Source organism: Sturnus vulgaris, chromosome 26, assembly GCF_052056855.1.
Source record: "Sturnus vulgaris isolate bStuVul1 chromosome 26, bStuVul1.hap1, whole genome shotgun sequence".
In the NCBI taxonomy this organism is placed as follows: domain Eukaryota; kingdom Metazoa; phylum Chordata; class Aves; order Passeriformes; family Sturnidae; genus Sturnus; species Sturnus vulgaris.
In genome coordinates, this window is record NC_142268.1 from 584,729 (window position 1) to 611,813 (window position 27,085).

Here is a 27,085-nt window from a genome sequence, read left to right on the forward strand (position 1 = left end):
TCTGAATTACTTTTTAGGTAGATTTTTGCCAGTTGAGAAGAGTGCGTTCTTTCTTTTTACTGTTTGTCGCTTTATTTTTGGAGCAGGTTTGTTACTGACCAGCCTGGAAGTGCAAATACAGAGGTAGCTGAAACAGTGCAGGTTCTGTGCTTTTTGCTGAAGTAAAGGCAGCACCTAATTTAACTTCTTCAGGCAACTGCCTTCACTTTTCTCCTGGAGAAAGCATCCCTGGAAGCTGGAGGAGGCTGTTAGCAGAGGGTATGTAATACAAGGTTCTCTCATGGTAGGAAATCTAGAGAGGTTCTCCTGCTCAGTATTTTCAGCTGGATTTTTTTTTTTTTTTTTGGGGCAGCTTCCCTCAGTGATAGGAAAAAAAAAACCTGGAATATTTGAGTGCTTTATTTCTTTCTCCCCTATGGTAGGAAATTGGGGTGACATCCCTGCTGAATTCCAAGTGTCTGTCAGGTTGTGTTCCCACTGTCCTGCTTGGTATTGGAGCACCTCTGTTTGCCTGGACGCCAAAAGAATCAGAGTCTGAGCATCTTGCTTTAACTTTTGAGGTTGGTCTGGCCCGTGGGGTGTTGCTGGTCAGATTTCTCTGGGATTCCTTCAGGATCCAGGCTCTGACTTGGCTTTATGGCACCAGCCTCTTCCAGTCTGTGACTCCGTGAGGAATATCTGCAGATCATCTTCAGCAGAACTTTCTCAGGCTAGTAATTACTCTTCCCTCCGAGTGTCAATAGGATATAGCTGGGCACAAGGAAAAAAAAAAAAAAAGAACTGGTCCAGGCTTGTTTTCCTGGGCTCAGCAGTGTGAGGTGAGATTTGTTCCGGGATGGTTGAACGGGTTCGTCAATCTGATCTCTCAATTGTCTTTCTATATTTTTCTCTTGCAAGAAAAGGAGTGAAGCCCTGTGGAAGATAAGGATCGTTCTGATGTTTCAGCAGCTCATTTAAGCCACCTTATGAGCACATAGGCAAGTGAATCAGCCTTGGTGTCTTAATATGTCCTAAAATAAATTAGACTTTCGTAAGCAAATTCGGTGGGTTTGAACTGCTGTATTTTCATTAAAAGATTGCAGTGGAGAAAAACGCTCTTTAAAATTCAGCCTCGGGGTTGTGTTGTTCATTAACTGATAGTCACTCCTGTTTACCTTGTGTGATAAGTCCCACGTTAAGAATGGCCAGCAGTGCTGATGCCGTCACAGCTGCCCTTCAGAGAGAATTGCCTTTCTTTTTTTTTTTTTTTTTTTAATGGCTTGCTTTACTGACAGGTGGGAGTTTTTTTGGAACTCGAATAAATGCAAACAGCCACCACGTACCTCTCCTAATCATGGAAAACCACTTGTTTGTTTTTGTTTTTGTTCTTTTTTTTTTTTTTTTCGCCCCCTGTTCTTAGCAGCTCGGTTACACTGTTGTCGGTACAAAGGTCATTTAAAAATCTGACATGTCAGCCCAGCAACATACTGCTCCTTAATGAGGCTTAAAACCAGCGTGGAGCTGCCTGGTGGAAATAAATTTGGAGCTGCAGAATAGAGGGAGACATGTGAGCAGCTTACTGGGATGGGATCACCTGGCTTTCCTTGCAGCAGCCCCCCCTCCCCACATCTCCCAAAGCCCTGGGTACTTGCAGTTCTCTTGCACAAAGGGGTTTAATTTTTCCTCTTGTTATTCAAATGAGCCCAGGTGTTTGACAGCACATTTGTGTTCTGAGAAGAAAAGCAACGAAAATACCTCCTGAAATCCAGGCGTGATGGTTTTTTAAAAAACGATTCCTTCCTGTGTTTGAGGTTTTCTCTGCTCCTCACCTTGGCCCTGACTTCATCCCCACCTGGCTGAAGCCCTCGTGTCCCTGCTGCTCCCCAGGATGTCCCTTGCCATGGAACCCAGGCTCTTGCAGCTCCCTGTTCTTGTGACGCTGCCTCTGTCCTTTGAATGTCTGAAGGCTTTTCCTCTAATCCTGTTCCCCAGCACTACTGGAATTTCAGCACCTTCAGCCTCGCCTCAGTCTTTGCTCTTTCACTGTTCTCCAGTGAAAACTAGGTCAGAAACAACCGTCAGCTTCTGATATTTCACTATTCCTGTTTTATAAGTTGTAACCCAGTGTTGCTGTGTTTAATGGCTTGCTTTCATTTTCATGTATTAAATGTCTCTGCTCTGCGTGAGCAGCCTGACACAGTAAAACTGCTCCAAATAACATCTTGGCTCTAAAAGCCATGTTACCTTGATTGGGGCTGAAAAGGTGAATTATCTCTTTTTGTTACATACAATGCTGGAGATGCCAAACTTGACAGATTTTTTTTTTTTTTTCCACCAGCTCTCTCTGAAGTGTACATTTGCTGGCAGTTTTGGAGCTGTAATTAGCCAGCTTCTCTTTGTGCTTGTGTGGCTTTTTAACCTGATGGGTGAAAGAAAAATAAGTTAAGAACAATAACAATAATTGGAAATCCACGGGTTGGCGAGGAAAACAGCAATGCAAGTATGTTGGAAAGCATTTAAGAGATTTATTTTTAACTAAGTTGTAGCTGACTGGACCCATTCAGTGTTTTTGTAAAACTATTCTTGGAATGGTGCTTGAAGTCTGAGCTGAGGTGCCTCAGTGTTCAGTGGAATCCACCTGGTGTAATTCAAGAGAATCCTTCTTCCTTTCTCTTAGGGCAGACTTGGAGCCAGCCAGTGTTGGAATACTTGGGCATTCTGGCATAAATGGCATTTAAATGAATCCTTACTTTTCAGTCTAACTTAAAGGTTGTGGTTTTAAAATTCTGCCTGAGCTGTTGTCTCTGTAAAGTTGGTTTTTTTTTTTCCCCAAGTTGTTTATTAAGCTGTTCTTAATACACTTTAATTTTCTTCTTTCATGTGTCTCCTGCTGCTCTGTGGTTGTTTTCAAGGATCCCAGTCCAGGCACGGGGTGGGATTGTTGGGGTGTCTGTGCAGGGCCAGGACTGCACTTTGATATTCCTTGTGAGGAATCCCTTCCAGCTCAGGGTGTTGAGTGGTTCTGTGATTTTTCTAGGATTTGAGGATCCCTGGTTTGCAGGTACCAGTGTGATCCAACTCTTGCTTTCCATCTGGGAAACATTACCTGTGTTTGACAGGTGTGGGGGGGGTGAAAAATGCTTTATTTAAGGAAAGCTTGTGGAGGGGCCAGTGGAACAAATCCCAGCCCTAAATGTGCTTCTGTAGTCACTTCCCATCACTTGTGGGGCCGTCAGCCTCAGATGGAGGAGCTTGGGTGTCTTAAGCAGTTCTGGAAGCTTTATTTATCCATGGTGGGGATGAGGGGGAGTTAAGATGTGCTATCGTGACACACTTTTTTCTGTATTAATTTGGGAAACGTTTTCTTCTGCCAGTTGGGTTTTTTTTTTTTTTCTACAGTGCAGAAAGCAAAATACTTGTAGTAGATATGTTTGATACAGCTGGTCCTGGAAAAGTTTTTAATTATTTTACCCTCTGAGCCCCAAAAGTGTATTGCTGAATTGCTACAGAAAGGCTAAAATCAAGGAAAAGTGCATTTCCAAGAGGGACAGCAGCGAGCCAAAGTGATTTCCAAAATGGAAATTTGTTTTTCTTGTCATTTTGGGGTTGTTGCAGAGGTGGCCACATCTCCAACACCTCAAAGCACAGAAGGTTTCATTCAAGGTGTCTTGTTCGACAGGATTGACTCTTAAAATATTAATCTGACAACATTTAACCCCTCTGAATTCTTGGCTCATAACGAGTGAATCCTCCAGGGAAAAGCAGCCCTGCTGGTCACCTTTAGCAGAGTTGGGAATTTTGTGTGATTCAATTTCCTTCTGCCAGTTTTGTTGTTGTTTGGGTTGGTTTTTTTTCCCCCCTCGGTCCTTTCCCAATTTGACAGGATCATCTGATAACTCCAATAAAATGCTGCTGCAAAAACAAGCAGTGTTGCATGCAAGACATGATTACCCAGGGAATTTTGGGCATGGATGTCTTAATGGGATTCTTGCCAGGCTGAGGTCTCTGAATTGTCTTGCAATGTGTGCAGATACTGCTGGACTTCTCTTAGAGGAAGAATTAATATTATATGGAATATGATATTTAAAGCAATACATAATATATTTAATATTATTAGCGTTTCCAGTATAGGGAGGCAGAACAGGAAGCTTCATTCTGCAGTATTGTTTTTTGTTGAAAACTTTGCTTCAAAGCAATTCCAGGTGTTTGAAAAACAAATCCAAGGGTTTGCTTTCCTTTGCCTGCACTTTAGAAATACCAATATTTACCTTCCTTTTTCTACCCTGTCTTTAATTTACTGTAAAAGCCAGGCAGTGCTGCTCTGCAGAGGGGACAGACTCAGGCCATATGGGCAGACTTAAATTCAAAATTAATTTTACTTCAGCCACTTTTTTCTTCCTGTATAAGCAACCTACTCTAGATTTGCTGCTTTTAATAAGGAGTGAGCATTGGGATTTCTTCATTTAACTCTTCCTCAAATTAGTTGCAAGTCATAAAACAATAGGACTTATTTCTAGGTTTGTACTTGATTTTTTTATTTTTATTTTTTTTGCAATGGATTTGCCAGCACAGCATTATCTTTGGAGGAGAGCTTTGGGAAATGTTGTTGCAACTTGTTTTATGCTTTCCCACTTTTACCTTTTATTGCTTTTAGTCAGAGTTAGAGGAGAAAAATCCCTTCAGGAAAAAGGGTGATAAAAAGAAGAGTTAGTGCAGAATTTTGCTGATTTCTGATGTGCTTGTGGAAAAGGGAAAAGGGATCCTTGAACCTCTCTCTTGGGGAGAACAGGACAAGACTGAAATCAAGGTAAAGGTGTTTGAATGGACAGTTTTGACTCAAGAATGCAAGACTGAGTAATAAAATTAAAATAGCTTTGAGGGCTGCTGGTTCTGTGTCAGGGAGGGTCTGGAACTCCCTTCTGGAGTGAGTAACGGATGCAGAAAATCCACTCACACTAAATGAAACTTCCTTTTCTGGGAGATGCAGTAATTGTATCAGAACTGGGAGGGTGTTGGTTTTTGTTTTTTTTTTTTTTAACTTGCAGGAAGGAAACTCCTGGGTTATTACACTAAAAATGGGCACTGTGTTCTGTGACTTAGTAATTCTTTCATTATAGACATTTTTAATTGATTTTGACCGCTTTGATCAGTTCTAAACATTGGAAGCTGCACAGGGATGCAGAGGAGCTTTTTTTTCCTTCCAAAAGCCTTTCCTCCCTAAGCCTTTGGAAGTCGTGGGAGTTGGCTCCTGGTCCTCTGACAAAGCCTCCCCGAGCAGCCCCATCTCGTTAATAGTGGGATTGGTGGGAGTTTGTCATGATTAAACTGCAGATAATCATCATTACAGCCCTTGTGGCAGCCTGGTGATGAGACTTTATGATTATTGCTCTCCTTAATGAGCAGGTCTGCCTTAACTCTGCAGAAAAGCAAAGAGGGAAAACATCAAGTTAAAAAAAGGAGAAGTGTCCCGTTGGGAAACATGCCTGGAGTCTCCCAAGCTGGATTCCCACAGGAGGCTGATCCTGCCTCTGTTGCTGAGTTAATTGGGAGCCCGTGGTGCCACAAACCCACTTTGATCTTTTTCTCTCCATCCACCTTCCCTCCAACCTCAGACCACTCTGATTTTGGGGTGGCTTTGAAGCCTTCTCGTTTTTTGGGGCTGGATTTGGAATCTCCTCTGGTTTTGGGGTGGTTTCCCTCTGCTTTTCATCTTCAGCCAGACAGAGCCCCCAGATCCCATCTGGGATTGTTGTGAAGTGGGTGTCCAGGAAGCAGCAGTGAATCCAGAGACTGAGTGGCCATTCCACAGGGAACTGATGTTTGGAATAAATATGTTGTGGCTCTTGGAATGAGCCTGTATCTTCTTGTCCTCTTGCAGAGCCTCTCCTCACGGCAGGGGAGCCTTTCCCTGCCCACAGGTGGATTTAACTCTTCAGTGTCCTCTGGAAGTGCCTGCTCTGCATCAACAAATTTTCTTTGGAGGCAGAGCATTCCCTCCTTGCAGCCGTGTCAGCCCCTCTGTGTGTTCATATTTATTGCAGAGCAGATCCCCTGTCCGTCTTCTGTGCTCATGAAAGAGTTCCTCAGTTCTTGTATCTGCAGTGGCACAGAAATCTGGGATTGCAGGAAGGTGTTTGGTGCTTCCTGCTCCTGGGAAGGGCTCAGCCCAGTGGATGGGGCTGCTCTGTTTGCCAGAGCCAAACAAAGTCTCCTGCTCCACAGTGGGCTGAGCAAACTCCAGACCAATTCACAATACTTTAATTATTTCTCCAAGGATTTGAGCCTCCTTTTCATTTTCTTCCTGAAAGGTATTACCTAAATTGCCTTTGTGCCCAGCTTTCCTTCCTAGTGGAAAACTACTGCGCCTTGTGCTGGCCACACATCCTGGCTTTGATGGTCAGGAGCGTTTGTCCCGGGATTTTTGGGGTGTGCAGCTTCCCAAACTCACCTTTCCCAAAGTTTTCCCAAGGCTCTGGTGCTGAGGATGACCAGAGGATCAGACTTGTGTCAGAGTTATTTGTTCTTTGGGAATTTAAAGCTTTATTTTTTGCAGATACAGAAAAATCGTCTCTTAATGCTGTGCTAGGAAGCAAAGATTCCTCTGAAGCACTGGAAAGTTTTTTACTTGGAGTTGCCAAATTGAAACCAAAAAGTTTTGCTGGGATTGAGCGACCTGGGATAGTGGCAGTGTCCCTACTGAGGAACTAAAGGGGTTTAAGGTTCCTTCCAACCCAAACCATTCTGTTATTCCATGAAAAAAAAAAAAAGTGGGAATCTGTCAGAAATCACCATGTGCTACAGCCTCCACCTCCATCCCTTGTCCTGAATTTTTGGGATGGGTGTTTGTGGGGTTCATGTATCCTAATTCCCCAAATTCCTGAGGGAGGGAGCCCTGGCAGTGCCCGAGCAGGGAGCTGCAGGGACAGCAGTGCCTCGCTTGGCTCGTTCAGTTTGAGTCCCCAGCTGCAGCAGGGAGCCACCAAACACGCTGCATTTTATTATTTTATCCAGGAGGAGCTTTTTAACGTGGATTAGCTGAGATCAGAAGCTCCAGGCATGCGAGAGAGAACAGGCTGCACGGCTGGCTCAGCTCTCGTGCCTGTGGGGTGACATCTTGATGACACTGGAGTTTAATTGCTCTCTGCTTTGCTGATACAGGCTATTGTCCATTTAGGGCCTGGCTTTCTGCTGTACAGGGCAGGACAAAGCATTTCCATTAGGCTACAGTTTGGTTTTTAACTTAATCATGTGTCTTACTCTCTAAACTTTGCACAGAGGTAGAGTTTTTCTGCATTTCAAGTGGGAGGAAAGCTGAGATGCTCGGTGTGTAGTGATGTCAAAGCCTGCTTGTGATGCTTCCTGGTAAAATTGGTAATTTTGTTAGAATGGTGAAATTCTGTAACTCTGGAGCTGGGAATGGTGAAATTCTGTAACTCTGAGGAGTTGGGAATGGTGAAATTCTGTAACTTTGGAGCTGGGAATGGTGAATGAAATTCTGTAACTCTGAGGAGTTGGGAATGGTAAAATTCTTTAACATAACCATAAATTTCAGCAAATCAAATTGGGGGTTTTTTTTTGAGCTGACACTTTAAACTCCTTTATTTTCTATCTTATAGAAACACACTCGATTTTTAACCCTGGAAAATTAAACCACTGAGGAAGCAACATTTGTGCTGTAACAGCCCACATTAAATGATGCAATTATAACCAAAGAAGCCAGTGTGCCTTTTGCAGTTTAGCAATTAAAAACTTTCAAATGTGCAGCATAGCATTTTGGCTGACATAAAAGCTTTTGAGCATTTTATTGCTGCTTGTACTTCTGGGCAGGATTCGTAGGTGCTTTAATATTATGGTGATAATGTGTCCATTAATGCCTATTAGGCAAATGATAAATAATAAATACAAACTACAGTTCAGAGTAATTGGTGAGAGTCCAGCTCTTAAACCTTCATCAAAAGCACCTTTTTAATAATTATTTGTGTTAAAAGCTCGAGTGTTCATTTCTAGCCCAAAATAATTTTTTTTTTTTAATATGTTTGGGGAGAGGAAAATGAGGGAGGTGTCTGTGACAGCACTGGATCATCAATGTGATAAATGGAATTATTTTGGAGAGGAGGAGTGAGCAGAGGTGTCTAATTTGGGGGTTGCTGCTCTGCTCCTGCTCCTTGGGGTTTGCAGGATCCCATCAGTGAATGTGGGTGAATCCTGAAATCCTCCAGCAGCATCCCCGTGACTCACCTGGGCAGCTGGCACCTCTCTTGAGTGGAAAGCCTCAAACAGTGCTGGATTTACATGGAATTTCCAAGGCTCTTTCCATGAGAATGTTGGATTTGAATAGCAAAACTGTAATTTTCGAGTTGCAGCAGACTCCATCCCATCTGTGCTCAACTTCAAACGGGATCCTCAAATTGCAGATGGAAATTGTCTTGCAGGGAGACGGTGTTTTAATTCCACAACTAATAGATGGGGACGTGAAAAAAAAAAAAAAAAAAAAAAAAGGAATATTCAGGAGGCTTTTTTGGCTGCCGAGTTTCTGGGAGGAGGTAAATACAAGCCTTGGGATAGTGGGATGTCCTGGGCCAGCTCGGGCTAATGGGCTGCCAGCAAACTTCTCACAGCCTCCCTCGGAGCTGTGGGTCTGTTCCAGGCTATTCCTTTTCCCCTTGGGATTTGTGTTTCTTGCTGCTAACGAGCTCAGGGACTGGGAGGTGTCTCCTGGGACAGGGTGGATCTGCTTTGCCTTTGGACTCTGCTTTGCTTTGCAAGCTCTTGTTGGGGGGGAGTGTTTAAAACAAAAATATCAATGGGAAGTAGAACCTGTGTAGCTTTTCCCCAGGTATCCAGGTGTGCTGAAATTTGGGATCCTCCTGAATTGGGACCTTTTTATCCCACCCTTGGCCCAGTTGTGCTGGGAAAACAGAGGAAGCAGGGGAGGAAGCCTTGCCTATATTTGGACCTTGCTGTGTGGGCTAAAGAAACATAAACCAGTCATAAGCAAAGAATTAAAGAGGAACTTGGAGTTGGGGGCATTACAGAGTCTGAAATTTGTGCTTTTAAAGCGATTTCTGGTTGTTCCCATATTTGCAACTGCTTCCTGCTTTACCTGGGCACTGGTTTTACCTGGAATTGCACATGAGGGTTGGAAACATCCCATTAATGCCAGCCTTGGTTAGCAGGATTTTACAGTTTCTCTGTATATTTATTGGAATTCTCGCTACTAATTTTAACTGTTTGTAAGAAGCTTTAAATTGTGAAAAGAATCCCCTTGTTCTGACACAAATAAGGGTAAATTTTCAGTTGCACTCTGGGCATTGGTGACTCTGAACATCCAACAAAACAGACAAACACATCAATACTAAGTTTAGGAAAAATATTTTCCATAGAACACAGCCTGCAGTATAAATTCCAGTAAATACATGACAGAACTTCCCAAAATGATGTCTTCTTTAATTATCTGTATTTCCCTGAAGAAATGGAGAGGCTTCCAGCTGGCTCCTTGACCTAAGGATTTCCAGTGTCCTTTCTGATCCTGGGTAGGAATATCCCATCCAGCTTTTCCACTAAAGGTGTTTAAAACCTTCTGCCAGCTTCAATCAGCTCTGATAAAACACTTCCATTAGTTTTACATTCAATTCTTCTGTATTTCATTGACACTTTCTTGTTCTTCCTACTCTTTCCTCAGCTTCCACGTGCCACACCTGGAATATTTCAGTGTGAGGAGCTGTTTGTGTGCTGCCACCACCTCTGTGAGCTTTCAGAGTCTCTCTTTAGGGTTTCATGCTCTCCTTTAGCCTGGGGAAGGATGAGCATAATACTGTGATAATAAAAGCCAAATATCCTGTGGGAGTTTTGGGGTTTTTCTGGTTTAATCTCATGACTTCTGAAATAATCTTATGGTATGTGGAGGACTGACAAAAACCACTTGGGTCTGTGGGGTTTTATTCGGAGCAGAGCTTGAAGGGTTTTATTTTTCCATCATGCCCAGGGAATACAGCAGAAGCTGTGGAAAGCAGGGAACTGGGCATGGACATGTGGAAGTTCTCATTCCAGATGGCAAATAAATGAAGTTTTATGGAGTAGATACCGAGGTGTATCCAGGCCTTTTCTGAGGATCTGTTTTGCAGTCAGGTGGCGAGGCTGGAGCTGGTAATTCCAGTTTGGGGAGATCTCCAAGGTGCAGCTGTGCTTTGGATGTTCCTTTGGGAGTTATTCCTGCACAGCTTTGGGGCTCTCCTGTTGCAGAGGAAGTTTGGTGCACTCCTTGTGGGCCCTGGCAGCCTCTGGAGCTGTGAGAATGCTCTGCCAACCTTCCAGCTTCATCAGGAAACCTGCAGCTGGAACAATGGCACGGAGCAGGGATGGAATTCCTGCATCTGAGGGGTGCTCAAAGGAGCTTTGCTGCCTCTGGAAACTGCAGGTTCTCGTGTGGTGTTCCCTACACATCCCAGGAATTGTGCTCCTTCCCTCTGGACCTCTCCAGCACTGTCACCCTGTCATTCAGGGATGAATATCTGATACCTGGCAGCAGCAGAGAACCTCACCTGGCAGGTGGCTGCTGCGAAAGAACCTGAACTGTGCTTTTCTTCCTTCGATTTTTATCTTTAATCAACTCCCAGCAGCCGTTGTAAAGCCCAGAGAGTCTCCTGGAGAGATAAAGCTGGGATTCATTGGAAGGGGATGAGGTTGTGCTCCTTTGCTTGCACAAATCTGCCTTGTTTTCCTCTAGTTTGAGCACTGAGTTGAGATTTCATCCTTGATTTGCCAAGGATTTACTGCATCCAGGGCTGAGGAGGTGACTTGGTTTCGTTGGAAAGGCAGAGGGAAAGACATTGTTCCCACTCAACATGGGATGGAATGGCATTTCTAGGAACTGTAGTGCTGGAAGTTCAGTCGTGGCATCACTAAGGAAGAGGAATTAAGTGACTCTGAGGTGACTCTTCAGAAAATGACAGAAGGATTTTGGAAAGGGCAGCAAGAACTCTCGATGATCAGGGTTGTCCATCCCAGAACATCCAAGGAAGTTAATCCAAGTGAAGATATAAATGGAAATGTGGTTTTAATTTGGTTTCACGTCATTCATCTGTTCTCTTTTTGTTCTGAATGAAGGTGTCCATGCAGGGATTTAATTTCAGCTAATAAAGGTACTTAGAGTTGCATCCTTAATTAATTTGGGGTGTGCAGTGTGCTCTCCTCTTCCCTGAACACCCTGAACGAGCTGGAGCCAAGGAGTTGGGCATCAGGGCAGTGATGCTTCAGTGCAGAACTTCCCAAAAGTGTCATTTGCTGTACAAGAACCACACGGGTTGGTTTGCTTGCTTGGTTGTTTTCTTTTTCCTTAAATCCAGAATTTTTTTCGTGTTTCGAATGCTTGTTTGCTCAAGTATGTTCCTGTGAATTTCTGGACACGGGGAACAAAAAGCTGGCCAGGCTGTCCATGAACAGTGTGCTGTGGAATGCAGTGTCGTGGCACTCGAGGAATTCAGTGATCTCTGTACCAAGAGCAGGATGTTGTTTATTGGTGCTTTCTAAAGGTTGTTCTGGGTCTGTAAAATTCCTTATCCAGCCCTCGGAGAGCGCTGTCAGCTCCGAGTGTTCCCGTTTTCCTCAGCCTCATAAATGTCCTGTAGTGATCCCGGGTGTGATGCAGATCTGTGAAATCCTATTGGATGAGCTCTTCAAAAACTCAGGCTCTGTCTTGGGCTGGGTTTATCCATCCAAATTTTGTTGGGTTTATCGGGGCTAAAAGGATTTTTATTTTGCTGGTTGATTTATCTGTTTTTTTGTTGTTGTTGTTGTTGATGTCGTGGCTGAGATTCTTCATTGCCAGTCTGGAAAAGTTTTAGGAGGGATGGTTAACTTCATGAATTTCAACCTGTTTAACTCTCTTGCTGCTAAAATTTAAATATCTGTTTCTCTAATCAATTGGAAATTGATCTGTTGGAAATAGAGTGACACAAGTAGTTTTGGATTTGTTCTCCCAAATTCTTGCTGGTTTTCCCATGGAAATGTGTCTCCCATTCACATGGCAACACTTTCACTTATAAATGATACTTTCAACTTATTTAAAAATTCTTCTGTCCCTTTGGAAAGCTTCACAATGGGGTCCCACGAGCCCCATGGAGACAATTCCTGTCTTGGAATGCTTTGTGTGATTTAGGAAATCAAACATCCACAACCCCAATTCTGCTGGAATCGGGGAAATCCAAACTCAGCGTGGCTTGGGTTTGGTCTGTTATTCTTTTTTTTCAGTTAAAACATCAGGTGAGACTTGGAATTAAAAACTCTTTGGGATCTCTAAAAGGACAGACAGGCAAAAGGGCAGAAATGGAGCACTTTGAGAGTCACAAGAATACAATTTTTTTAAATGCAAGCAGCTGAGCCTGGAGGAAGAGGCCGATTGTTGAAACAGGCAACGTTAACAACAGGATTTTGCAACGGAGCTGCAGTTTGCTTTTCCAAAGGATTGCCAGCTTTCTCCTGGAAAAAATTCTCTTTGCGTCCTCTCAGGCCGAGAACTGGAATAAATTTTCCCCTCAAATGTCCATTTTTTAACTCAAAACTTACATAAACACCAAAGCTGAGCTGTTCTGTGCCCAAAATGTGGTGGAGGGGTTGAGAGAAGCCAAGTGTCAGCTCTGACGTTAGTTTATCCCTTTTCTGGGTACAAATCATTGTTTCAGGAATTGTCTTGTTTTCTTACTTGAAATACACATTTCCCTGACCTTTCCTCTTGAAAAAAGAAAAAAAAATAAGGAAAATAAAAAAAAATAAAATCCAGGGGAAAATCAAGCCCGAGTGTGGCTTGGCAACTAACATTGGAGCTTAGAATTTCTCTGAGGTAATTTTTGTTTTTCCACTTGTTTTTGTAGGATGCTGTGACGTCAAAACCAGTCATCCAGTTTCAAGGAAGCCAAGGGGTAAGTTTGTCCCTGGAAAGTTCTCTGCATTTAATGGGATTGAGGAATTTGGGCTGTTCCAGCTCAAGGAATGATGCTGTGACTGCTGAAAGTGAGAGATGGAGGTTGAGGTGTGACCCAGGAAGGGTTTGCTCATGGATTCTCCCTCTCTCTAAAACCTTTTCCCTCCTCTTTATTTCCTAACCTTGCTAAATCCGTGGGAAATTCAGATTTGTGAGGCCGTGCTGGTGGGCAGAACAGGGAAAAGGAAAGGATGCAGAAATCCATGGAATCCTCACCTGTATCCCAAGAAAACACCGTGCTGAACCCACTGCGAGACTTGTTGGGTCCCAATTCCTTCCAGCAGCAGAGTTTGGAGGCTGCTCTGAGAGTCCTGGAGGTTTATTTAATGTAACTGCAGTTCTGTGAGTACCAGAAGTTATTTTAGATTTAGGAGTTTTACTTCCCCAACTTGTGTTCCGATGGCAGAACTCTGGGATATTTTTAGCCCCTTGAAGCAGTCTGTCATGCCAGTTGCTGACAACGTTGAGATTTACGTGGTGGTGTTTCTGGTAAAGCAATGCAGCCCTTCAGTGAACTTGAAAAATGTCATTTAGATACCTTTTATTTCTAAAAAAGCCTGTGTTTAACTTTAGTCTCTGCAGAAAGAAGGGGAAATTTTTTTTTAAGTTTTTTTTTTTTTCAAGAATCTGAATTTAGCTGTAACTTCTGATTATTTTTTTTAATGCACTGGCACATTAAAGCTTTGAAAAGGGCTTGGATTGAGTAGACATGAAACCCAGCACATTGTCCTTGCCCACATCCTACTTTGTGATATTATTCTCACTAACAGTACATAGAAAATGTAGCAGGAAAGACATGATTGTTATTGTAAGTTAAGAAGAAAAATACAAACCTTCTTGTCCTGGGAAATAAAGAAAGGAGCAATTTCCAGGTTTTTTTACTTTGTTTAGACTTAAACTTCCCCGAAAGCTCAGCATGAAAGTTGAGATCAAAATCTGCCCCTGAGGTTGGGCACAGTCAGCAGTGAGGAGGAAAACTGAAGGGTGGGTGATTTGTCTTTATTTGATGAGCTTTGCTCATGCAATAAAAAAGCTGAAAACACTGGAGAGGCTTTTGGAAGCAGGATCTACAGCTGACTTTTCCAGTAAAGCTGTTTCACTTTTGGAAATGCCTCCTCTGAATATTTTTTTTTCTTGAAGGAAATGTAGCAAAAGGGATCAAAATGTTTCTCTGCCCTGAGCCTTTGCTCGTGTTGGGTTCCACGTGGATCTGATACGGACAAGAATTAACAAAAAAATATTAATTTGTAGGGATAGTTAAGAATATTTTCAAATGCTGCAGTTGCTTCTAGAAATAAAAATAAATAAATAAATAAAAGAGTTAATTCTGTTTGAACCCTGAACTCGCAGAGATGAGTCCTTGGTGGAAGAGCTGCAGTGTCACTCCTGGGAGAGGGAGAGGAGCCAGGAGGGCAGGGCTGGGCTGGGCTGGGCTGGGCTGGGAGGAGGATGTGGCAGCCAGAGCTGACCTCTGCCTGCTCCTCCTCTGTGCTTAATTAATGGCTCTGACGAGGAAAGGCCAAAGGTAGAGCTTTGAAGGGAGCTGCAGCTCCATGGGAGCTCACAGAAAGAGCTCTTTGTCCCTTTTATTATTATTTTTCCTGGGTATGACAAGGAGCTGGCAGCTGGGGAACCATCTGCTTTTAAGGGTAGGACTCTGCATGTCAGGATTCTCCTGCTTTTTAAGGAGCTGAGGATTGAAATGCTTTCGAGGGATCCTCCATCAGTTGGGCTGAGGAGAAAATTCCAGGAATTCACCAGGCTCTCGTGCTCACATGATGACATTTAAACATATTCGTTGAGCTGTTTGACTTTTTGTATTATTTCTTCTGCTCTTATTCCTCCAGTTGCTGCCTTCCTATTTTGCTTCCCAAAAAAATGCAGCTGTGGAGAATCCCATGGATTTTTTAGGGTGGGAAGTTCGTGAATAGCACAACTGTCAGTGTGATTGAAAGCAGTGAGGTTTTAACAGTGGGAATTTTCTGTGCAAGTGTCCCTTTCTCAAGAGGGAAAAACTTCATTTGATGATTTAGGGAGGCAGGACAAAAAATGAGAGTTTAAACAAGTTGAATTTAATTCTCTAGAAACCTTTAAATTGTGCCTACGTGTTTTCAGCTGTTCCAGTGTTACTCTAAAAGCTGTCAAGGATGCTTTCGGTTTCTAACACACAGAAAAAGAAAATGCAATGATTGAGACGCTAATTAACCAGGGAAGGGAATTGTTGGGAATAAAACCCAGGGTCAGCAAGGTGGCAGCAGAAAGGAGGAAGTCAGCCCAAGATAAAACAGCTGTTCCAGTGACAAGGGACAAAAACTCTCCTGCCTGGATCCTGGTCGGGATCCAATCTCACAGGAGATGATAAAAACTTCTGGGATTCTGCCTTGGGATGTGTTTCTGTAGTGATGCTGCTCTTGTTAATGGCTTTTATTCTGTCTAATAATCAGAATTTCAGTTGTAATAACCAGGTTGTTTTTACCAGAGTGGGATCGTGGAGATTCCTTAGGAGCAGCACCTGGCTGTCAGTTTTTCCTCGTGGATTTTCTGGGATAGTTTTACAAGTTTTTATGGAGTTTTGAGTATTGTGCTTGTTTCATAAATTAGAATTTAAGAGCTGGAGTGCCACAGCATTATAAATTGTGTGCAGAACTGTGCTAGAAATACTGAAAATGCTTCTATTTTGGTAAAAAGATGTACAGAAGCAGAGCTTGGGCTGGCTGAAATTTGCAGGTGCTCGTGGGGTGGTGAGAGCAGGGACAGAATTGACCTGGGGGGGGTGGAAAAAAAAAACCCAAATTCACCAAAAATACCCAAATTCAGGTGCCAAACCCACACGTGCTGTGCAGCATTTTAAAAACCACTGCTGGGAGCAAAACGTCTTTGCTTTGTGATTGGAAAATACCACGTTTCCCCTGTTCCTTGGGATGAAGTTTTGGTATTAAGAGAGGGAGGTGAAATGTGTGTTCAGAGCGAGCTGTCCACAGATGAATGTTACTTGAAAGAAGAAAACAGAAAGTCACATCTGTACCGAGCTATTTTTAAGTGTCTCTGGTTACTGGTGCAATACCCAGCACCAAAATTAGGGCTCCCTCAAAGCAGTCACCATGCTGATTTGGTGGCTTGAGAAACCTTCTGTTTTCAGCTAAAAATAATTCCTAGATAACGGCCAGCTTGCACATGAGAGACTTTTCAGTACTAAAGTGACTCTGCCTCATTTTAGAGCCTGTGGAAACGCTGCAAAAACCCTCCAAAAATCCCAAATCGAGGCTTTTGGTGCAGCTGTTTTTTCCAGTGGTAAAGCAGGATGGAGGACAAAGTTCTTGGGGTGTGTGGAGATGTGATTTGGTGACATCCTGCAGGTTTTATTTTCCAGGCTCAGGTGCAGGACAGCCCCGTTGGATTTTCCTTTTCTTCCCATTCCCAACCAAATTTGCAGCTGCAAAATCCCCCCCTCCCGAGCGTGCTGCTTACATAACTCTGCTTTTGTGCCTGTTCTGCTAAAGCAGAAGGGAATTTTCTTCCCCCTGCCTGGGTGGGGGCAGAGGATGCCAGGAAAGATTAAAAAGGGCTCGAGGGCTGTGGCCACGTTTGGCAGGGGAGATAACGGAGCTGCTCAGGGAGGGTCCAGCAGCACCCCCCAAAAAAAAAATATAAAATCTGCTCCCAGTATTTCCAGAGCTGGATCTCGGTGGGGGATAGCTTGTCCTCCTGTACAAAGCAAGGCTCGAGTCTGGGTTTCTGGGCTCGTTTTTTTTTTTTGGAAGAAGGGGAGCTGTGTTTGAGGGCACGGGCTCGGCTCAAGAGCTCCTCGCTGCCTCTGAGAACATCCCTGTGGTTTAGCAGAGGGACACAGATCCCTGGGTTTTCCAGGCTGCTGGAGACGTCTGAGGTCTGAAGGAAACCACCCAAAACCCCTCCTGTCCCAGCACAGTCATGTGTGGATGCCACGGGCTGGCTTGCTGGGAGTGTGTATTTTCTGCGTAGATGTGGCAATCTGGGTAAATATAAATCCGTGTGGTAAAAGCCTGGCCTAAAATAGGCTGGAACTGGTGTTCCTTCTGTCTCAGCTTCTGGAAGCCATCTTAATTATCAAATATTGATGTGATAGTAGAGCTCAGATGCTGACATTTATGTTGGATCCCGAATGCAGAGGGGAGACAGTTTCCCTTGTGAAAAATGAATGGCTGTGAGGTGGGGGGTGAAAAAACCAATGCAGGATGGCTCTGGAGTTGTCTGTGGAGCACACTTAATGCTTGATTAAATATTTAATTTAGCAGCAGCGTCACACTCTACTGTGAGCCATGAAATCTTGTTATGGAATTATAATTTCTTAAAAAAGAATAAGCATGCTACCTAGTGACCTGGCTTGTGCTATGTTTAGTGCTGGATCAGTAATTCTAAAGAAATGAGGCACGAATGTTTTACATTGAATATAAACAGTGGGAGCGAGTCTGTTTTGAGCCTGAATCAATAGAATTGGGTCAGATTCCTAGAGCAAGGTGGTTGTGGGCTCTTTTTGGGGCACTCTTCTCCCACAGCCATATCCATTTTCCCTCTGTTTCCTTCTCCTTCCCCTTGCACGCAGTGGGGATAACTTGAATTCTTCTTGCAGTCTTTCTGCAATAACCCAGGTGCTTTCCTTGTTGCAAAATGCCTCAGAGCATCCTGGCTGCAGGAGACTTGAGCTCTGAGGAGCTGTGAGTGACCAATGTTCCTCCTCCTCCTCCTCTCCCGAGCAGCACATCGCCATCCCCAGGCCCGACCGACCGGCAGAAGTGAGGACCTTCACCTTTTATCTCTCCAATATTGGCAAGGACAGCCCCCAGGGGAGCTTTGACTGCATCCAGCAGTATGTATCCAGGTGAGTGGGGCATCCAAGAAAAAAAACAACCTTTAAAAAAAATTTTTTTTTTTATTTTTACCCTCTATTCTGGAGCATCTTTTCCTTAACAAAGCTTAATGCACGTTCTTCCTTTTTAGGGTCTTTGTGATCTGTTTTGACGTGTTTGTTGGTTTTTTTTTTTTTTTTTGGGAAGCATCTCTCAGCTCCTCTGTGTGTCCCCCACTATTATTGAGCTAACCACCCCCCTCCCCAGCTGTCCCCCAGTGCCAGCCTGGTGTCCCTTTGCAGTGTCAGGAGTACCTTTTTCCATTGCATTTCTCTTGCAGCAATGGCAATATCCATTTGGATTGCCTGGGAAGCATACAGGATAAAATCACCGTGTGTGCTACTGATGATTCCTACCAGAAGGCGAGGCAGAGCATGGCACAGGCAGAGGAGGAGACTCGCAGCCGGAGCGCCATAGTCATTAAACCTGGGGGGAGATATGTAGGTAAGCAGCCACTCAGTTTGGGGCTCTGGACTCCATTTGGCACCCAGCAGGCTCTGGAGGCAAATCCTGATGTTGTTGGCTCGATTGTGGCAGTCTGGAAAGTTCCTGGTAGTTCCTCGTGGGTGATTTTAGGCTCTGTTTGTATTTTGTTGTCTTCGCTTCCATCGTCACCCCAAAGGGAACTGTGGCTGCCCCAGCCCTGGAGGTGCCCAAGATCAGGTTGGAGCAACCCAAAGGTGTCCTTGCCCATGGCAGGGGGTGGCACTGGGTGATTTTAAGGTGGCACCCAGCCCAAAGCACTGTGGGATGTCCCTGTGCAGTGACATGGCTCTGGTCACGTCTGTCACATGGCAGTGGCTGGGGCTCCCTGCTGAGCCCTCCCAGTGTCCCTGCTCCTGGCCAGCTCAGCTAAAACTGTCACCACCGTGTCACAGCTGTGACAGCCCACGGGACTGCAGCAGGGAGGACACAGGCAGCAGTGCCCTCTGTTAATAAACACAGACACTAAAGCAGCCTGGAACAGCCCTTCTCACTGTGACAGCAGCAGGACAACCTGAGCAGAGGAAATAAAACCATGGCAAATAACACAGGGAGCTGCAGAGACCCAGGGCTCAGGGCCCTGCTTAACCTCAGCTCACAAACTTCGGGCACAAACAGTAACCAGAATGCAAAGTTTCACTTTTTTTTTTTTTTTTTTCCTTTTTCTGTGAGGCAGCTGCTTTTCCTGCAGCCCATGTGATCTGCAGCCAGTCTCTTCTCAGAGGATCTGTGATGATGAGAAGGGTTGAGTTGCAAAATGTAGAACTGACCCTGACTCATTGTCACAGCAGCCAAGTGCTCAAAGCTGAGAAAGGAGATAGTAATCAGGAAGGAAATGCATTGATTTCCTGTAGGCCAGAAGATTATTTTGTTTAGCTCCTCTTTGAGAACATTACAGTAAATGCCTGAAGTTAAAGCTTCTGAGGGAGAAGATTCTCAAAGCAATTTGCTTCCTGGAAAGATGAAGCAAAACTTTTTTTTTTTTTTTTTTTTTTTTTTTTAAATTAAAAATACTCCTGGCTAAAACCTTTCACTGCCCCGAAATGGAGACAGAGCCATGTGAAAGCAGCAGGGGCAGAGCGTGTGCTCACAGTACTCCTAGATAAGATGTCAGTGTTTGAGCAGGAGAGCTCTGGTCCAAGAAGGAAGGGCTTGGAAGGACAGTCCTCGTGTGGGATCTGCAGGTCCTGGTGTGCCAGCAGCATCAGCTGATTGCTGCAGGCTGGGCTGGAGGGACAGGGCTGGCTCTCACATTTCCAGGAGAACACGGAGCTCAGCACTTGAGCGCCACTGGAGTCGTTCCAGGCGGCTCAGATGTGGAAAAATTTATATGAAATGTTGAAATTGGAGAGCAGCAGAACTTACAGATGTGAGCTGACACTTGAATAAATGGATATGTAAATAGATAGCTGCAGGTAAAGCTGCAGGGGATGTGTGCTTGTAGCCACACTAAATATGTGTGCATACATCCACAGACATGCACGTGTATAAATATTTGAAAACCCTTTGTGTCCTGGCTTAACTTAGCTTTTTCTTTTCCTATCACTGTGCATTTTGGCTGCAGCCTTTAAGTGGAAACCTCCCAACGTGATGTTTTTACTGTTCATGACCTGGCAAGAGTTAAGGCAGTTTTAGAAAGCTGACGAATCTTCTCTTGTCCCATTTCTGGAAACAAAATCCAGTTGACCTCTGGATTGTGGGATGTTTAATGTGCGAATTGGTGTCGTTCCCCCTCTCACCTCCCCTCAGCCCTGCCGAGGATGGGTCTTGCTTCCTCTCCCAGCGCTGTGGTGTACAATAAAAAAAGCCAGGAAATGGGGCCTGGGTTACGCAATGTGCAGCTCAGTAAAACAAACAGTGCAGACAGTCCCCAGTATCTTCAGATGACTCAGTTGAAAACGTTGCTTCCTAGCAATGGAGCAGTGCCCTGCTGGAATAAACCTCCCAAACACTTGCAGTAAATGCTGGATGTTGTTTGTCCTAGCGAAGGTCACTTTCTCCAGCCCAAGTGATTATTGATTGGATCTCCAGGTTTCTAGACCTTGGAACCCACACGTTTTGTTTTCAGCTTTGCTTGGTTTGCTTTTGGTGGCAGGAACCTGTTCCTCTGTGTCTGAAACAATCCCAGTCCTTTGATTTGAGCTCCAGTAAGAGATGGTTTGAGGGTTCTGTTTTTCGGTGGGAATGGGGGAAAGATGAATTGTTGGGTCGTGCTGTCAGCAGCCAAGAACCACAGTGGGGATGGAGCTGAGATGCACGTGTGAGCCAGCTTTATGTTGTCACTTATCTGCAAACGCAGTGGAGAAGGGGTTATTCCATCAGCACAGGCAGCACCCTCATGAATAGGCTGATGGCCCAGTGTCAGCCCCATTCATGGGGCCGTGTTTGGAGGGGGAAGGGAGGTGGACCCAGCCCCATAAAGTTCCTATTGTTCTAAAAGCAGAAACATCTGCTGGAGGAGCGTTTTTGCTGAGCTCAGCAGCGGGGAGCCGCTCGTTGACCAGTTCTGGTCTTTCCACTCCGTATTTCTCACTCTTCTACATAATAATGCAGAATTTTCTTCTCATAGGGAGGGGAAAAAAAAAAAAAAAAAAAAAAAAAATAGTTCGATTAACCGTGGGGGATACGTGCACTTGGGATAAACGAAAAGCTGGCAAACAAAGGGAGCTTTATGTGAGCTGGTGGCCAATAATGCTCAGGTTTCCAGAGCTCGGTGTTGCTGTTTACTTGTTCCAAGCTTGTCACGAAGCACAAACCTCACGGGATGCTCGTTCCGGCGGCGCGTCGGGACCCAGGGGGTGTGCTGGTGGTGTCTGTCCTTCCCTGTCACCTCGTGGCACCCTTCCCCGGGGCTGTGATGAGCTCCACATCGCTGTCGACAAAGCCCCACTGGCCTTTGCCGGGGTGACTGCTGCACTTCACTATTCTCATCTCATTTTAGGCAAAAAGGTTCAGGTGCGTAAACCTGCACCAGGAGCTTCCGATGCTGTTCCCTCCAGGAAGCGCCCAACGCCAGTCAACCTTGCCAGTGCAATAAAGAGAGGCAATAGTGCGATTTCCCAGAGACCCTTCAAAGATAGGGTTGTGCACTTACTGGCACTAAAGCCTTATAAGAAACCTGAACTTATTCTCAGATTGCAGAAGGATGGACTTTCTCAGCAGGACAAGGATTTGCTGGATAACCTTCTGCAACAGGTTTGTACTCTGATGAAAGGCAACGATTTAGGTAAAGGGAAAAAAAAAAAAAAAAAAAATGTCTTCTCAGCCCCCCACCCCCTTTCCCGTGGCAGTGGAACCTGTTATCTCCAGGCTGCAGCTGAATGTGACTCTAAAGGCTGTGGGGGACACATTTCTCAGCTCCCAGTGCTGGTGCAGAGATAGCAGGAGCCTCCCGTGGCTACGCCTCAGGTTAGGGAGGTGCAACCAAGCTGGATGGTTTTGGCTCACCAGATCAGTCCCTTTTAGAGGGACACTTCTGCTTGGTCATGGGGAGGATTCTCTTAACAGAGGATCTGCAAATCATTCGATTATAACCTCCTAAATCTTTTATTTTATTCTCATGGACGCGAAGGAGCAACGCTCTGTATTGGTACAAGTTTTGTATATGAAGGAAAAGATATCCCCAGGTTTTTTTTTGTACTCTCAGAGCCTCTCCTGCTTGGAAGTGCCACTGGTCAGGTGTGAAGATCATGCAGCTCCTTGCCAAGCACATTATTTGTGTGTCTCCAAGCTGAATCAGTTCCTAGCACTTTGAGTCACATTAAAGGTGCCATTTTAGGCCTTGCAGTAAACACCTTCATTGCTTTATTAAACACATCATGGCTATTTATTTAAATGCTGCAGCTGCCTTCTTCTGGATTGGAATATATTCTGGAAAAAACTCCTTTTTTTTCTTTTTTTTTTTTCTTTTTTTCTTTTCTATTCCTTTCCATAAAGAGTGAGACAGGAGTTCACTTTGCCCAAGGGCACAGGGCAGGTCGTATTAAAAACAAAGTCACAGCTGGCACAACTCGTTCCTCCCTTAGATTTTTAATCCCAGAACCCTTAATTTCCCAGCAGCTTTCCAGAGCACTTTTTCAATTCTAGCACTGAGTTTCAGAGTAGAAAACTCTTGTTTCTGGTGATGGCTTTTGATGGATGCTGTGCCCCCGAGCCCTGGCAGGCAAGCAGTGCTGGCCACGGGGCCACCCTGCCCGGGGCTCAGTGCTGATTTGGCTGTAAACGTGTGGTGCTCGTAGAGTTTAATCCCTCTCAGCCCTCCCAGGGCTCCCATGCACAGGCAGACACAGATAAGCTAAAAATTACAGGCTGTGTTAAAGCTACACAGCTAAATCTGTCTAGGTGTGGGTTTCATTGTGCTCTTGCATCTCTCGCAGGACTCCGTGTTCCTGGCGGCCTTTTTGCCTCATTTTGCAAGGTTTCTATTTTTGGGAGGTTTGGGGTGGAGCTTGCAGAGTCCCACACGAGCAAAACAAGGAGGTAGCAGCTCTCAGCCTCTGTGCAGAGAAAAATCCCAAGTTGTTCTTCCTGGGCTCCAGGAGCAGGCAGGAAACAGAGAAATTCTGGGAGAGTTTGGTTTTGGGTTGGGTTTTTTTTTGTTTTTTTTTTTTTTGTAAAGGAGAAGCTGGATTTGCTTTTGTCTCCTGGGTGTGTTTACAGGGATACCTCGATGTAAAACACAGCTCAAATTCTTGTTGTATTTTGGCTCAGGATTTTGGAAAGCTGACAGGACTGAAAGGAAAAACAAAGTGTTTGTCATGTAAACTGATAACTGGGCTTTCTATTTTTGCTTATCAGGAGAGTTTGCCATGTTGGTTGTGCAGCCTTTTGCTCTGACATTCCTAGATTTTTAATATTTTTAATATTAGTTTGTAGCCTCCCTAAAGCAGAAGCAGAGGAATCAGCAGCATCTTCAGTTCATTCAAGACTTTGCACTCCTTCACTTGTTTTTGAGGCATTTTCCTGCTGTGTGGATAATAGAAATCCCTGAGCACAGCCACGTCCTGAATGGAGAACAGTAATCCCTAAACAGATGCACAAGATCTCCATGCACTGAATAAAAGCATTTTTCCACTTTCAAGGGTAGCAGTCCCCGAGCTGAGGGGCTCCAGCAGGGAATTTGGGCTGCAGCTGCTGGCTCTGCCTGGCTGTGGGCAGAGCATGTGGCACCTGGGCCTCCTCATCCCTCTTCAAAAACACATGGAGGGCTTTCTTTTCATTTCAAACTTGCAGTGCTCTGCAAGCTGAGGTTGCCCAGAGAAGCTGCCCCATCCCTGGGAGTGTCCAAGGCCAGGCTGGAGCAATCTGGGATAATGGAAGGTGTCCCTGCTTTTGGAATTTGGTGGAACCAAACCATTCCAGGACACTCTGGAGCACCCAAGAGAGGTTCATTCTCTCTGAAAGCCTCACTGGGGTTTTTTTTTTGCTTTGTGCCAGCTCTGGGTTTTCATGCGTGTACCAACAGCAAGAAGTTAAATTCTCAGTCAGGCTGTGGAAAGATTGATCCGAGTGGGATAACTCTTTCCCAAGTTGTTTCCATTCTAATCCAGCTGTGCCCATTCCAGCAGCATTTCCTCTCCATGCAGGCACCACGCAGGGTTTTGTGTGGGGAAACTCCACGGGGTAGGGTTGGATAAAATGTCAGGCAGCTGCTGGTGCAAGTGTGCTGAGCTCCCTGCAGTGCCCTGCTGCCTTAAAGCTGCAAATCCCAGGCTCTGTTCTCTGCCCTGGAGAAGTTCTCCATAAAATCCAGGTGATCCCAGGGCATTCTGCTCTCAGCTCTCTGTGGCCTGTTCTCTTGGCTCGTTGGGGAGAAGTTATCTCCTGGCAATTGTTAACCAAGTTATCGCTCTGAGAGTTCCTCTTTGGCCACAAACTGCCCCATTTTGGCTACGGGACAGGTGTGATAAGTGAACTGCCTGTTCCCATTAAGGTTTTATTTCCAGGTGTTTCCATCGAGTGCTGGTGTGCTGGTCCAGGCTCCCCAAGCTGAATAATCTCTTTTAGATATGATTTATTTCCCACTCAACTGGCTGTGCTTTAGAAGCTCATTATGAATTATTGCAGTGACAAGGCGAAAGGAAAGGCACAGTTTGATTAAATAATCTTAATAATAAGGAAATGAAATATTAAAGTCTCTCCTTGTTCTCTGACACTACTAACAACTGCTAAGTCTGCTCAGATTTTGCCTTCATCTTAGCTCTTGTTTGGTGGAGGAAGTGGGAAAATGAAACCCTAACGATGTTTTCCCAAATTCCTTCTGTTGCAGGTGGCAAATCTGAGTGCCAAGGACAGCACTTTCACACTGAAAGATTGTGTATACAAAGAAGTGCAGAAGGACTGGCCTGGCTACTCAGAAGGAGATCAGCAGTTGTTGAAGAGGATCCTCGTTAGGTAATTATCCATTTTCTTCTCTCTGATACCATCCAGGGAGGGAATCCTGGGCCAGGGAAGGTTCAGGAAATTTGGAGGTGTGTAAGTTGAGTGTGTGACTTATTTTGACATAATTTTAAACTGCCCATCACCCAGGGACCTGTAGGAGTGGACTGAACTTTGAACATCCGAGTGGATCCACTCTTCACATCATCCTGTGTGATGTCTTTAAATCATCAAAGGCAAAGTTTGGGGAAACCTGGCTGGGAGCAGAGCTGCTAGAATTAATACTGCTGGTCCAAAATCCTGGGAGATGAGTGGATTAAATGTCTCCAGCTCAGCTCTCTTTTGAAACTCTCCTTCTTTTTTTCCACATCTTCCTGTTTCATCCCTAAATCTGAGATTTGATTCAAATCGTGGATGTGTGGAAAAGCAAGAGGTTGTTCTGTAGGGATAAATCCTTTCAAACTCCTGCCTTTGGAGTGTGATCTCTGTTCCCATGTTCCCTCCTGGAACAGCCCTTAACACACTCAGTTCATCCTTATTGCTGAAATCTTTTCCCTCTAGAGATATTTTCCTTAGGAAAAGCTTGGAAGCTTCTGGCTGGCAGGGAAAGAGACCAAAAATCTCCCAGTTTTCTCCAAATTGTGCTCTGAGTGTTGATATTTTTCAGTGCCTTGGTACAGATTTTGTCATGCAGGCAGAGCTTTTACTTGTGCTTTATTTTATTGCATTTTTGGTTAAGCTGAAGCACAGCGTGCTCTGTTTGAGCACTTCCCATGATTTAAAAGCACAATTGACTTGGAGATGAGACTTTTTTAAACCAACAGCAAACTTGCACTCCAAGTGCTTTGGAGTGCTCAAGGAAAATCAAAACTCATTTAAATGGCCTTGATGTGAAATTGTAATTAAAAGGAAAAATACAACTGCCATGCAATCTTTATGGCTTTCAAAAAAAAAAAAAAAAAAAAGAAAAAGAAAAGAAAAAGAGAAAAAAAAGCCCAAAGTGAATTTCTCCCTGTAGAAAAGCCATGTTTACTGCTTTTTTCTAGAATTGTGGCATTCACTTGGGCGAGGGTCTAAAAATAGACCTTGGAAAGGATGTATTCAACTGTACAAACAAAGCCCTGCTCAGGCAGTGCAGGTAATGAGGCTCCAAAATGGAAAAAAAACATGTTGGGTTGAAGACAGGAGAAAAACAGGCCCAGAAAAAGGGCACAGGAGGCAGCAGACGTCGGGGTTTGCATCACCAACCAATTGTTGCAGCATTTCAGGGCCAGTGGCCACTCAGTGCCTCAGCAGCTGCAGTAATGAACACATCTGCAGATATTAAAGCTGGGTCTAACTAGGCTTGGGTTAAACCAGCTCGGTTTTTTCCTCCTTTTTAATGTTTTCCATGCCTCTGGTCACTGCTGGGGGACCTGGAGCAGCCTGGACTGTGAAGATGTCCCAGCCTGTAAATGAGATTTAAGGTCCTTCCAACCCAAACCATTCCAGGATTCTGCTGAACTCAGTGCTTTGAAACTCCTTCAGTGCATAACAATTAATAATTAACAATTAGAAGATGTGGCAGGCTTGCTCAGGCTGATCACCCCCCAAAAGAAGCCACTTCCACTGGGGTGCTTGGGCCATAGCAGTGTCCCCATTTTCACAACCCCCAGCTCCTTTCCTGGACTTGATCTGCCACTGCTGAGGTTGTTTTAAATAAAATGAAACAAAGCCAGCACGGTGGTGACACTGCAGATGTCTAAATATTGCTGCAACACAGCCCAAGGTTCAAGCTCAGGTTAAAAGCCAAATCTTGTCAAGTCCTGGGCGTTATCTCTGAGATAAATCTTCCCAATGTTTAAAGGATATGAGGGAGCTTTAATGCTGATTCCAGTTTCTTGTGAGAGAATTTAAAAGTGGGTTATTAAGCCTCCACAGCTCCTGACAAACTGACTGCAGAGCTGCTTTATTAAAACCTTTAACCCTGAATTCTATTTTTTTTTTTTTTCAGTTTGTCAGCTGCAACTTGATGTAAGAGTAGTTGTTGGTTTGTTTTTTTTTTTCCTGGGTGATTAATTGAGGGGCAGTCTGGTGTCAGAATTGCTGGGCAAAGTTGGTGGGCTGGGAAAATACTCAGAGATCTGGAGAGGAGCAGAGACCCAGCCTGGAGGGGAATTTATGCACTCAAGTGATTCTAATTGTCCTTTTTGTTGCCACAAAAGGGTTTCTTTATTTGTCCAGTACCACAAATACAGCCCAGAGTAGCTCTGTTTTGCATGATGCAACTTAAAAGTATTATTGGGAAGCCCAAAATGTAAATCCTGGAGGACCAATAATACCTCAGCAGTTCCTGTTATAATGCTGCTTTTCCTGGACCCAGAGGAGCTCGCTGCTGAAA

General features: G+C 44.5%; 1 protein-coding gene across 3 annotated transcripts in view; it reads left to right on the forward strand.

Annotated features, from left to right (window-relative positions):
- ELL (elongation factor for RNA polymerase II) overlaps positions 1-27,085 on the forward strand; it is a 49,420-nt gene that overhangs the window by 10,381 nt on the left and 11,954 nt on the right. For 2 of the 3 annotated variants that reach the window (XM_014887188.2, XM_088179153.1), the window contains exons 2-6: positions 12,849-12,896; positions 17,695-17,816; positions 18,125-18,288; positions 21,269-21,522; positions 24,596-24,720. In XM_014887188.2, coding sequence (XP_014742674.1) covers positions 12,849-12,896; positions 17,695-17,816; positions 18,125-18,288; positions 21,269-21,522; positions 24,596-24,720 — 713 coding nt within the window. Of the gene's footprint in view, positions 1-12,848; positions 12,897-16,798; positions 16,954-17,694; positions 17,817-18,124; positions 18,289-21,268; positions 21,523-24,595; positions 24,721-27,085 lie in introns of those variants that run through there. The other variant, XM_088179154.1, reaches the window with a different exon arrangement.